This window comes from Spea bombifrons, chromosome 13 (assembly GCF_027358695.1).
Source record: "Spea bombifrons isolate aSpeBom1 chromosome 13, aSpeBom1.2.pri, whole genome shotgun sequence".
Taxonomy (NCBI): Eukaryota; Metazoa; Chordata; class Amphibia; order Anura; family Pelobatidae; genus Spea; species Spea bombifrons.
Window position 1 is genome coordinate 1,844,920 of NC_071099.1, and position 14,335 is coordinate 1,859,254.

Genomic DNA, 14,335 nt, shown 5'->3' on the forward strand with positions numbered 1-14,335 from the left:
AGTTCATCTTAGGGCAAATGGTAGCGCTTCTGGTGACATCCCTTCCTCTGATCCTCCGATCGGGAGAAAGAGGACGTCACCGAAAGCATTGTCATTTTGGTAGAAGTCCACCATCGAGCAAAATGGTGGTGCTTTTGGTGACACTTGGAAGATCTCGGGAGAGGGTGTCATCAGAAGCACCGCCATTTTTTCCCTAAGCTGTGCTTTCAGTGGTGTCCTCTCCCTAAATTGGGCAATCGAGGGGGAGAATGTCACCATTTTGCCCTATGTTGAATTTCTGACAAAATGGCGGTGCGTTCGGTGCTGTCCTATCCCCTGATTGGACAAAGATATAATGTAGATGAGAGAATATACAAGAGAGAATATGAAGAACATGAAGATGTGGAAGCAGAAGCTAAAATGACTGGCAGAGAAGGTAGGGAAACATTAAGAAAGTGTGAGGGAAAGTGAGAATGAGAATGAGTGTGGGAGTGTTTTGCTTTGTTTTCATCCGCTTTTTTGGAGGGGGGTCTGACCTTGTTTTCGTGGCTTCCTACAAATCGCAGAGTTTGCCAAAGATCAGTACATTCACAATTTGTAGAAATCCAAATGGACAGTTAATGCTGTGCTGTGTATTTTAGCATTCCAAAAAGATGTTAATTAGAATGAAGTAAAAAAGGAACATAAAGGCTGAGAACCAAAGTAGGACACTTGGTAGTTTCTCAGCCCAGCTGTTGTGGTAACATTTGGCCGTTAAAGTGCTTTTATTAAATTTGTCCACTACCCAGATGAATCTGATCCATCTGATCAAATGCTGCAGTGTGTAGCCACTGGCTGGCTACGTCTGGCACCACGCTACGTGAGCATAAAAAAATTGCGAGGCTAGTATGCTGTGAAACTGAGTTGCTGACAGCTCTATCTGACGTTATTTAGATAATGCAGTGTGCAAACCCAGATAGCTGAATTAAGATAATAGCGTATTATATCCTTTTAGAGAGAGTTATGTTAATATTTTTGTTTTTAATGCAACACTGCCACCTAGAGAAACCATATATTTTCTTTTCTGTTCAATTGCTGTTCTTTTGGCACTAAAGAATATCAAGTGGCACCCCAGACAACAATATTTCCATACATCCCCCATTATCTTACATGGCAGTCAAGAAGGAATAAGGTGGAGCATATGTATTTCTAATGGAAGGGCAGCTGAGCCAGGTGCTCTGCCCCATACACTCAGTGATGGCATAAAAGTCCCTGTTGGTGTAATGGTCAGGTGTCCCAATACTTCTGTCCATGTAGTGTACCTGCCCATATACACATAAATACTAGACTTGTGCATTTGTTGTTCAGCCCGAATACCGAACATACAAACATGGCGGCAAAACGTAGACAAAGACGAAGACACACAACACAAAGTGTCTACTAATCTCCCATGTCCCTTCCCCATCTAGCCTACCTTATCTACGCTCCATCGCAGCGGTTGACGGAAGCGGAAATCTGTAAGCTCGCTGTCAGGGTTTAAAGGGCCGTGCGAATGACCTGCAGGTTACTGCTGTGGCACCCGCACATTGTGTGAGGAAACTCTCTTTTCCGCCCATTGGAAGCAGGAACATGGGCAGAAAAAGTGACATCTGCTCGGCCCCTGGCCCACTGGGCACCCGGGGCAGACTGCCTCCCTGCCTCACTATCTCTCCTTTTGGGCTGTAGAGAACGTTGTATAACACAGTAATCTGCAATAGGCCTAATGTTAGAGTCAGTAAATTGCAATCTTATAACGCTCTAATTTAGCTGCTAGATACTTTTCTACAGTGAGTTATTTAAGTACCGTGTTTGCTCGATTATAAGATGACCCCCCAAAATCTGAATATTAATTTAGGAAAAAAAAGAAAAAGCCTGAATATAAGATGACCCTATAGGAAAAAAAGGTTTTACTAGTAAATATTTAAATATTATTTCATGTAAACTATTTTTTCATATTTAATAAAAGCTATGATTGAGAAAAAAAAATTGTTTTAATTTCCTTTTATTTGCCAACCCCCCCCCCCAGTTATGCACATCTGCCCCCATGCACAGTGGCATATAGGGGGTAAAAGGCATATCATGGGTCACTTTGCCTCCAGAAAAGCCTTATGCCCCCCCATATACCCACCCCCACCCCCCCGACTTACCAGTGCTTGTGACTCCCTGGTTTAGGGTGATCATAAACTTGTCAACAAGGATAATAGCGCAATGGGTTCCAAAGAAAGTAACTTTATTACAGCAGTACTCTTTGAAACAATTGCCCCCTCTAGTGGAGAAATAAAACCTCCACACCCCCACTACATAAAAGTATTGCATGGAACTAGCTGGAACTAGGAGCTCTTCTCTACATTGATGTCAATAAACCCTTTGACATCATGAAACCTTTCACAGGTGAGATTGACCAACAGCTGCTTTGTTCCTGGCACAAATGGTGTTAAGTCCAAACCAACAACAGTCTCCTTTTTGGGCTCCAGAACTCCAATGCTGTGAAAAAATAAAGCAAAATTATCTGTTGAGTGTTATGACATTCCAGATTGCATAGGCTAAGATGGCGAAGTAATTAACTTCTTTAATACCTCTCTGTGTTTCATATGGACTGATTTATGATTAGTGCATTTCACAATCAAATCTTCCATTTTAATCAACCATGTTTTCTGTAACCTTAAAGATGTTTTTCCACTTACGTGGAACTAAATATCACATTAAAAACACACAGGAAAACAGCAACACTGCCTGGTTTATGTGCCATTGACATTCAACTCACTTTTTCACCAGCATTTCTTGTGTTAAACCACTGCCCTCTGCTGTCAGCACGCAGTCAGTAACAGGAACAGACAAAGGGTTGGTGAATGTGACCTCCACAGGTAATGGATGACCTACCACAGCTGGTCCAAGAGCCTAAGATATAAAAACAAACACAAAAAATGGTATACCTACAGCCCAAACATAAATAATTTTATTAAAACAAATTAAAAAAAATAAACATTTAAATGTACAGAGGTAAGGCAACTTGTCACACTTTATTAAATGTTCATTATAAATTATTGCCTAAAATATCTGACATTATACAACATGCATTCATATAATAATACCATATTAAACCATACATATACATAACGACTAAATAACTTAAAAAAAACATAAAAAATTATAATAATTATTAAATAAGTAGATTTCGTTCCAAAGTGGGCAAGACTATACATGCAACATGAAGCTATATGTTACGATCAAGACCATCCCCTTGGCGTTTCTGGTGTCCTATACCCTAAGCGCAACCATGGTGCAACCATAAAACAGGACAGGTCAGGGGATCTATGATGTCCCCGCTAATTGATCCTGCAGCATTAAAAAATGCGAGAGTATAAAATGGGTTTGTGATGTTGTAACCTTTATATATAGAGGTGGATTCTGTAGTATGACGGTGGCTTCCACAAACAGCTCCCCCCAGCCTTCAACTTGACACACGCTGCTCACGTAGATCATATTGTCAGTTGTCAATGCCTTTTCATAATGAGAATAAAGAATCTGCAGCGTAACTGTTTGCTCTAAAACAAAGAAAAAAATGTAAAAACTATTAAAAACCAAATGATTACGTTGACCAAACATTAATATGTAATCATATTGCTTGTCTGTCGCCCATGTGGAATACAGATGAGCATCACATATAGCCATAGCCTAGCAGTGATTCTTGGGTGATGCCTCCATAAGAGCAGTTTAAGCTGCTTATCAGAATATTATACAAACATGAAACAAAACATAATAGAACTGAACAAATATAACTAGACCCACAACAGGTATTCAGACACTTGGACAGCAAAATTAACTATACCTCTTTCCCTTGGTACATATGGATAGAGTTTAGGTATCATTGTCTTAAATGAAGGTGTCTTTGATAAAAGAACATTAGCCACCAGCTTTCAGTTTTCTTAAATTAGGGGAATTCAAGGTCTTGACCAAATTATGCTGGGATCTTTACCCCTTTACTAACAGTAGACTTGTTTCGGAAGTCAAAGTCTGGTGTTTTCTTTTCCTTGGATGGATCTTGTATGTGTTAATGTGTTGTTAGATTGTTATATCACCATTCTATATTGTAAGGGTTTCTCTGAAGCTTCGACAGCGCTATGGAGCAGGTTACTGAGAACATATATAAAGATGAATGTCTATACAAGACTGAACCCCCCTGGATAAAGGAATATGTTTTTTTAATCAAGCTTTTACTTTTAGGTGAGCTCCAATACCTTCATTAGGACCTAGCTGAATAACCACAGAGTTTGAGAGGACAGGTCTTCGTACAAGTCTGTTGTACACAATGGCAGTGGCATTAAGATTAGCAGTGATGTTTTTGCTTTCAGAGGTCAAGTTCTTGAGAGTCAGGATAGCATTAATATCATCACCAACAATGGGAGTCCCTTTGATGTTTATTTCCCCAGACACCTCAGGCTCACTGCTCGGAGCTATAGCTGACGATCCAGCAGCTGACAAAGGTATAAATCCTGGAGCTACATTTGTTAAGCGCAGAGCCTTGTTATTAACCTCTCTCTCCTGGGCTGTACCTAAAGGAATAATAATCAAATATTAATGTATAGATAAGCATTTTAAGGGCTCATCAGTGAAACGGTCTACTGGTATATCTTTACCTTCTCCATACTTGTAATCTTGTGTAATATTGTTCAAAGAATTTCTGCCGACAGCTTTTGTGCAGATAAGTAGGCCAACCGACGCAGTATAGGTATTTGCTTTTGTGACTTTACCATCATTGTGTTCGATTAATACATTGACATCAGCATTGACCTCCGAATATACGAAACGTGTGTCATATGATTTATCCACATCTCCTTCTTTTACAGCACGTTGAGAAGCAGGTCCTAACTGAAAGATACCTAAAGATTACATACATGTTAGGTGGATGAAAGTATGTAAAATATGTAAATAATTTACACAACTTAACCTATAAATTTGTTGACCAATTATAATTATTTCCTAAATTGTTTCCAAATGAGGTACACACAGGAATTTTATCACTTCTTGAACCATCTTTTCCACCTGCTACTTTGACTTTATGTGGAAGGCTCTTCAAGCTCTTGTAGACCAAGGTTCTTATATCTGAAGGATCACTAAAGAATCACGTTTTATTAATATCTCTGTTGGAAATCATTTAATTCCTTGATCATGGGCCATTAGTGTAGCTCAAAAACTGGCGTGAGTGCCATTGCTGTAGTCTGTGAACTTTGTCCTGAATTCTACATAAATTTACCTCTTCTCTCACATTATCTACTTTAAAAGGTGTCAACAGCGTGGACTTCATGTGAAAGTAGTTTACGGGGCCCATCACCCAGCTTCCTTCCTACCATAAGTGCAGAGACACTACGAATGCTAGATGATTTGCATTATACATATTAAACACACATTGATCAATGATTATGCTTAAATGGCTTTATGAGTCTGGTAGAGGCATCGGCACCATTAATTGCCCAGACCTTTATCTGGATTAAAACATTTTGTAAAGGTATCAATTAAATATATCAATTATCAATTGCTTCACTAGAGATACTTGCCAATATTGGTTATTATGTCACAAGCACAATTGATTGTTTGGATGTTTGAGATTGCGATGCACAGAGCACCTATTACATGTGCGTTATAAATATTTTACTGTCAGGAACTGGGTCCATACAGACGAGTTCAGGAGTTATTGCGCAGTAGCGGAGTAGGACAGGGCCTGGTGCAGAGTGGGCATCTAGGGTTGTGCAGCCACATACCAGCGCCCTGACATAGCAGCTGATGTTAACCAGAACTTGGAGATATCCTGCAGGCACCCTGGAGCAGGCATGAAACATAGCACTAGAATCATGTGCAGGATGCTGCAGGCTGGGAGCAGGGAAGCTAAGCAGGGTACACCAGAAACATAGCAAGCAAGGGACGGGGAGAGCAAGGAGCAGTGGACAGGGAGACTAAACAAGAAGCATACCCAGACAGGACATACATAATACAGGGCACAACAGGGAACAAGACAAGGAATACTCAAGATCTGACGTGAATAGGACAGGACACCCCTCTACCAGGGTTTTAGGACAGGACACCCCTCTACCGGGGATACAGGACATCACAAACTGACACACATAAATACAGGAACTAGCCTAGGACTACAAGATAACAATTGGAGATTCCGTCACATCTTATGGCCACAGTATGCTTAGCCCACCACTACGCCAAAGTACTCCAATATTCAGTGGGTCCTAATGCTAAACCCTGCCTATGGAAGTACTAATAAACTGAACATTGAATCTATACACAAAACCAAGAAGGACATACCTTTAGACTGCAGACTGAGACAAACATAACGGGTGGGGCACACCTTATAAAGGAAACAGAGCTGAAGCAAAGAGCAAGACTGGAATCAAGGAATCAGAGGTTCAGGACAGAACATACGGAAATCCAGAAATGGACCACAGCAAGACAGGGAAACAAAAGACATGCAGCTCCGCAGCCTGGATGGGACCAGACATTTATCTAATTTACAATTCTTTCAAGGTATGTTTTAATTGTTACCGTCACTCATCTCCTGGGGAGTTGAATCCCAGATCTGCCATCCACTATAGGTGGTTCCAAGATCATTCCTCTGAAACCAGCTTTCATTCCAGCAATGGAAGTTCCTGAATTGAACAACGCAATATAAGTTTAGTACTTATGAAAACTGTATTTAATCGTGTATGGTATATACATAAGGCTATCCAGAATATAAAACAAGACCAATGGGCGGATAATATTTGAGGCAGGAACAAATGGGCAGACTAGGTGCGCCAAATGGTTCTTATCTGTTGTCAAATTTTATGTTTGTATGTATCTACTCTGCCATTTCAGAGGTGGTCCTCCAGGACATGGAGTCATGTCACAGCACTCAGAAAATAGGACATGCAACATAAGGTAAGTCCTGAAGGGAATCTGGTTAGGCCAGCTATCTTCATAAACACACCATTGAGGGCTGGCACACAATGTCTTTAAACAGTGTCATTGAAAACAATGATATGAGGCCTGGAATAATGTGATGGAGTTGTCTCATGTAGCAATGTTATTTCTATGGTAACGCCTCCCAGTTGCCAAGAAATCCACACAACTAGTCTTAATGTATGCTAGTCCAGTCTGTAAATAATAATAATAAATTATGGTACGTAATAATAATTAAATAAGATAGCATATCTTGCAAAAAGTACTATCCCTAAGTGAAAGGTTAGAACATTTACTTTTGATTCAAGTCCTGGCCGATTACTGTGGCTTTTTATATTGTTTTTACACAAAAAATAGATATTTAGGAATACCTTTTTTCTATGCCTAATTAGTACAGGTGAATAAGCACGATAATGTAGTTGGATACAACTGACAGAGTTAAGTAGGCTGACAACAGGTTAGATGAAAAAAGGTCCTGTTACTTACCAGATACTATCACCTCCTTTGTCTATAGGATCTCCTGAGACACTATAGTAGCTTTCAACACTCAGGTTGCTATTGGAATCATGTGCAGAAGAGTAGTTGGTAATCACACGACAGGGTAAACCCAGGGCTCTGCTAACTTAAGTAAAAAAAGAACACTTCCACTAAGTATGGGTAATGCAGATATATTGATGATATACAGATTGTAATGACAAAAAGAAGCCATCTGGCCTTTTATATTTATATTGCCTCATAGGCATTTATTTTTCATTTGTTTTATGTTTATTTGGTCGCAAATCAATCTAAAAAAAACCCCAAAACAATAACACATAGACGGACCCACAGCTTATTATAGGCACTTCTAGCCTACTGAATAAATATGATTAAAAAACAGGTAAATATGGCACAGGTGAGGCATGGATGGACTGGTAGATAATGGCTAGTACAACGAGGAGCTATAAGGCGAAGAATGCCTTTTGGAAAATCATGGTGCACAGAAAGTTACAGCAAGTTGGATAGAAATACTTTAAGGATAGACAGCAAAATGCATTATTAGGCAGAGCGAACTAGAAATATTCTATCATCAAGAGACATTATCTAATCTACAATCTGCTTGGCCAATAATAATACCGGTAATATTAAAAACAGCTAGTAATTATAGAGCCGTTTTCCCAGTGGAACTCAAAGTGCTTTAGATATTATTATTATTTGTTACGACAGCCAGAGCCACATAGGAACATAATTACCTGTACACAAAACACCAGCAAAGACCCAGCACTGCCCATATTTAACTGGTTGGTGTTCTTGGTACCACTTCCGGAGGATTTGGGTGCTCCCAGTCCAAGAGCTTGGGCTGGTGCCTTCAGAATACTCTCCACTCCAATTCCCCATTACTACACCATTATCATCTCTGCTGTTAACCTGAATGGTGACAAAGATTGACACAAAGCTATATATATATATATATATATATATATATATATATATATATATATATATATATATATATATATATATATATATATATATATATATAGAAATAAAAACATTAAATGTAAAAACAAAAAAACATACTTTAGGGGGCATGATTTTATCACCATAGAAACCAATGAAATGTCAACTCAGCAGCAACATTCCACTGGCTGCTAAATTGAGAAGACCGCTCTTCAAAATCTGCACCTGATGACCATTACTTTTTTATGCATAACCCCCATTGTGTACTAATTTGCACAATATGCTCAGCTATAAAAAGATGCCATGTCAGAACTGGAAGCACTGTTGTTGTTGAGCAACCTTAATCATATTTTAACTTATATGATATTCTCCCTCTCTCGATCGCTTCCATAAACACTATATACACAGAAATAATTTTAGCTTGAGTTGTGACATTGCCGTTAATCATAAGCGCCATGTTTTTAAACCCCTTGAGATGGATTGCTCAGCTAACTCTTTGGCAGCCAACTTGATTTCAAGGTGTATCAAGGTGTACTTTACCCAAAAGCCCAAAGACATCGGATACATTTTTCATTAGATTTAGCAACAACAGAAAATCATCAATGCCTGAATGGTTTCACCATTGTCCAAACTCGAGTAGGATCTGGTTCAACTAAGTGCCCACGGTGACCAAGAAACTATCAGTGAATATGCCAGAATAATTACTATTTGCTATCATCCATGGTTTGGAATGGTGCCAACTCACTCCAGTTAAAAATTCTGACTTACCAAGTGGACCAATATTATCAAATAATAGTTCAGAACAGGACATATTCTCCTTTAAAATATAAATCTATGGGTATTGGGTATAAATATTGCATATTAGATGTTGCTGGGACTTCTCATTTAATCATTAACATCCTCGTATGATGCTGAAAGAGTGCAACATGTCGAAACACATCTCTTCATAGTAGCAATTTCAACTACAAGCACCTTATTAATTAGTTATTTTGCAATGCTGGCGCCGGCCCTGCATGTATTTATAGGCAAATGATTTTACTTGGTTCCCTTATTAGTACTCATTATAAATTATAGTAACAGTGGAATAGTGACTGTGGTGATAAAACACTTATTCCCATACTACCAGGTGATGAGTTTTTTTCAGCAATGTCCAATATTTGTGGCACATGGCCACATGGTCAGATGACTTTCCCTGTCATATAGACAAAAATAATAATAATTCTGTCTTATCACTGATCCATAAGGTTCAGGTCAGAGGCGTAAATGGAAACCACAGGGCCCTGGTGCGAAAATTGCTCCGGGGCCCCACAACCTCACAACTTGCGTGTACCCCCTCCCCCCCTTCCAACATATACTCTGGCACACATATGTAAACACACTTACACAAATTACACAAACGTACTCATACTCGCTAACACACACATACACATTCATTCTAACACACACTCCTGATACGCTCCTGTCTCCCTGTCCCGGTTCAAAATAGTTTAGAAAGGGCCCTTCCTTTCCCCAAACGTAGCTTCATAAAGCTTAATGTTTAGTGACATAGCAGAAGCTAACAAAAAATGCCTTTTATCACACCTTGATCAATTTCATTTGTATTGTTGTCTTTTACCATATAAGAATAGTCTCCATGGTATCTACCTGTGTTGAGTAGTGATTGGGCAATGGACTTTTTCACAGAACCAGTAAAAACATTGGTTACTTAGCACCCATTGTGGAAAACGATTATGTTGACCCCATTATATACACTCAAAATACCAAAAGAGGAAATAAGTATTCAAATTGAATGTAATTAATACTTAAACTGATTTTGGAAGTTTTTGGTTTGATGTATGAAGTGTTGCCTCCAAAATACAGCTATTTTTAAACTTTAAATTCCTCAATTTTCATCTAACCAAATTTGGCGTGAGATTATGTATTTTATATATAGATTTACCATATATTCATCTTATTCAACAACAATACTTTACCACTGATAAATTACCAGTAGACACTCACAATAGCACTTAGCGTTCTGCATAGGTATAAAGGGTCATTTCGCCTCCGTACATCCTCTGATGGGTTACGCCGGTAAGTCAGCGTTGAGTCCATCAGGGCAAGGGCAATGTTAAGTATGTTGTCTTGAAACTGTATTAAGAAGAAGAAGAAGAAGAAGAAAAAAAACATTAATTGTGCATTTAGAACAGATATCCTGTGTAATATACCATTAACTTATGGACTTCAAGTAATTAGGTATGTCATATTTCTTAGAAAAATGTTTGGCCATTTTTTGGTACAGTTTGGTCAAAGTGGAACCCATAAATGCAATGCAACCTTTCTTTAGACAGGACAAAGCTATTCAAAGGACCTCATCTTTTCATGGCGTCTGGGATGAATAACAGTGTTCTAGAGAATAGCCACATCTTGTGCCATACAATACCGACCCATTTCAATCTTTTTTTTTACCTGTCCATAGTTCCAAGGCACAGGTATTGGGCTCGCTGGTTCCCCCATATAAATGAGTCCAAATTCTGACAAAACATATTCTTCTCTCTCTGACTGATCTGCCAGATACACGGTATCACCTGAAATCCAAACAGAACTGTCTGTTATCAGTACAGTCTAGTAACATCATTTCCCTGCACTCCTTAGTAAGGGCACATTTATATTTAGCTTACTTTGGGACCTTTACCATGATTAATGCCACCAGACTTCTGGATCAATCAGTAATACAACATATTAACAATTGGAGAAAGTTGGATAAAAATTTAGAGATGCTCCCAAATCTACCTTGGACATAAATGTTCTCCTGATTTTTCCAACATTGTTCCTAATGTACTGATAATGAAATTCTTAATCCTATGACACATCCTCTGGGGTCTTGGAATTGTTCGGCCACATAAACTGAAATAGATTTCGTCTTGTGGTGATACTGTAAGTCTTCAAATATATTTGCACACGACTGTATGACATTTACATCTTCTTTACCCTTACTTATATATTTTCTCTTTTCTTCCTATTTCTCACATTTCACTTTTTGGTCGTTACATATCCAGGTGTCTTTGGGACAATTTAAGATCCTTGTACCTACACACTTAGCTGGAATAACAGGAGATCCATACTGTGTGTGCATGCATGAATTCTACGCTGGTGCTATATGTACATTTGATTGATTCTCAGTTTTCATACACTGTGGTTTTTAGATACCAATTGTCAGGATAACCACACAGGTTAGAATTACCTGAGTTCCAGGTATTGAAAAGAAGTATAAATTCTCCTATCTTTGTGATGCCTCCATTTGTCTGCACCTGAAGAGCATATCGTCCGATTACAGCATTGGATGGAGTGAAGAAGGTCATTTTCATGGAGTCAGAACCACTTGCCCCTCGTTGGGCTCCCCAGCTGTTTGTTTGGGGCGAAGAAGAATCTGAGAAGGTGTTCTCCAGTAAAGAGTTACCTGGCGACACAGAACATGATCCGGGACAGACAGATTATTTGGGGTTAACAAAAACATTGCATAAAGTTTTAATCTTTAGAGCTATAAACTTTTATGAATTTGACATCACCATTGGGCGTGTTTATAAATCAGTGGGAATAAGTAGGTTTAGGAACCGTGTATAATTTAGGTGTGTTGAAATAACAGGTTTTAAGATGATGATAAGAGATGGGTGATATTTATAAGGTAAGGCCAGGATAGGAGTTGTGCTAGTCCGTGAAGTTTATCAGATACAGAACTGTGTCTATAATCATGTGAGTTGGGCATAGGGTCTGCACCGCTGTGTCAAGGTAGAGCAGTAGGCTATGTTAGTGTCGGATTGGTAATGTCTGTTAGTGTGTTCTAGAAACTACTGATTATACAGCCCCGCACAGCTATTTTGTGGATTATGGGGAGCCAGGATTGTGTTTGAGGTGGAAAAAGGACAATATAAGAAATGGTATTTTTTATGAGACATGGAATAGTTATGGATTAAGTAAGATGTGCAAGAATGAGGTATAACTTGGGTGAGACAAAATTTTGTATCGCAGCAGGTATCATTATGCTTTGAGGAACAGCTTAATATTTTGTAGGACAGGGCAGTCTGTTGAGGTTGGTGCAATGTATGGAATACTTGGTCAGGTGAAGCCATAGTTCAGCTTTCTATGTCAAGTTGCGTTTACCTGTATCCGATGTTACAAGCCTGGCAGTGAACTGCATCCTGTCCTGAGCTGTGACTTGCCGGTTGAACACCAGAGACATGTTAAATGGATTACCCCTTCTCACAATTAGACCTCCGTTGAGATAGGAATCGGTATGGTGTGCGCCTCTATTGTCACTAATTTGAAGGTCAAAATTTATAACCTGAAGAGCTGTGAGAAAAAAGAGTTTATTAGAAAGTCATACAAGACTCCTGGCTCTGATCTGGTGACTGGGTCCTACTGCCTCTCCACCACAAGACTAATCCTAGGGTTGTTTACAACTGGTAATATGAAGTCTATTATATTGAAATGATGCTCATCAGAGACAAATATCCACAATAAACTGTATAATTGTACAGTTTATTTGCTGGTGTCAAAACTTAAGACCATTTAGGAGATTGGGGGCATCCTTGAAGGCAGCTGCACATTGAATATATCATGTCCAATCATCAAATAATGAAACCATTGCTTCCAGTTGAGTGCTCTTGGAGGAAATCTGGAGTGGGTGCAAAGTACACATTGGCTACTGGGCCAACGAGTGACATAACAGACTTTTTTCGTAAAACATATTAACAGAGCCTAAGAAACATGGAGCAATGTTTTACTATGATGAGTGATCCTGTATACTGCTCCTCATATCTACATTTAAAGTCTTGTAACCTGCGTTATTATTGTACATAAAAAAGCAAATAGGTGGTAGATGAGGATCAAGATTACCCACAGCATAAAGAAGGGTATGTTGAAATGACCTGTTCAATGGGTGGTGGGACTGGTAGCCCCATTTCCATTTTCTGTCCACTAATGGTCTCTAATATTATATAACATATAATTTATAAATCAGCTTAAGACATAATTGATTAATGCTGCGGTATTTCACCCAATGCTTGAACAGAGTACAATCAGCCATTGTCCAAACACAGATATGATAGCCAGATTGCTAGCCGATAAAAAACCCCATTAATACACCATTTAGTATACTGATTGTGCTTGTTTCCCATATATTATTACTACATAGAAAGTAAGAACTATTGTCTATATTATTGTTTCTTAATCTTGGCCCACAAGAGCCCTATGTTTAAAGATCTTCTCAGATGCGGACAGGTCAGTCAACCACTGTTAGGCCGTCAGACCTGTAAGAAAGAGCCACCTGTACCCACATGAAGAAGAACAGAGGATCTGCGCTTTTGAGGGGGACTGGATGAGTTTTGGAGATAAACTCTCTTTCTAGAAAACAATTATAACAATGCTTTCCAGGTAACATTATTCCTGACTCATATGTGTATTCACGATTATTCGCTAAGGTTTGTAACGCAAGTGACGTTTCTAGTTAGCACAATATTTACAGTTTTAAATCCACACATTACTTGAATGAGTCACTACATTAAAGGTTTCTTAGAAGCGACTTCTAAGCCTCTGATTGGCAGCCATAAAATGGGTTCTACCACTCATTGTCTATGTTTGTGAGTCTTTTAATTTTTTTTTAGGCATGTACACTGTCATTAAGTCTAAACAAATCATGACTGCTCAAAGAAAAATGAATATACTTTTTTTAAGAGAAATTAATAGTAAAATACTCTATTAACACAATATGATACGATAAAAAAAAGTTTCAAGCTGAAACCATTATATGCTATATTAAATGTTTCTACAGTGGTCCAGTTCTCTTAAAAATAATAATCTGGAAAGCTTAATAATGTTATCAATGTTACCCATGATGATCTTGTCTGCCCCTGGGATACTTGCCTGCCATATCTCCACTCTGTGTTGGAACTTCCACGCGTCTGACTGGTCTCAATGA

The 14,335-nt window shown here is 38.7% G+C and overlaps 1 protein-coding gene across 1 annotated transcript; it reads right to left on the reverse strand.

Moving 5' to 3' along the window:
- Window positions 1-2,206: 2,206 nt before the first annotated feature.
- On the reverse strand, window positions 2,207-14,335 carry LOC128471911 (protein-glutamine gamma-glutamyltransferase E-like). The gene is made up of 13 exons (XM_053453909.1): window positions 14,281-14,335; window positions 12,520-12,708; window positions 11,603-11,818; window positions 10,828-10,946; window positions 10,381-10,509; window positions 8,172-8,346; window positions 7,429-7,564; window positions 6,547-6,650; window positions 4,635-4,877; window positions 4,236-4,550; window positions 3,385-3,542; window positions 2,762-2,895; window positions 2,207-2,481 (listed from the first exon to the last, which is right to left on the reverse strand). Exons 1-13 carry the CDS (start codon window positions 14,285-14,287, stop codon window positions 2,328-2,330), a joined length of 2,079 nt encoding a protein of 692 aa, XP_053309884.1. The 5' UTR covers window positions 14,288-14,335; the 3' UTR covers window positions 2,207-2,327.

Bases quoted from the DNA above. Each gene is read 5' to 3' on its own strand.
- LOC128471911 (XM_053453909.1), bottom strand. The intron at 7,565-8,171 runs GTAATTATGTTC...TTTTTACTTAAG, and splicing joins TGCTGGTGTTTTGTGTACAG to TTAGCAGAGCCCTGGGTTTA. The intron at 4,551-4,634 runs GTAAAGATATAC...TTATTCCTTTAG, and splicing joins AGATTACAAGTATGGAGAAG to GTACAGCCCAGGAGAGAGAG.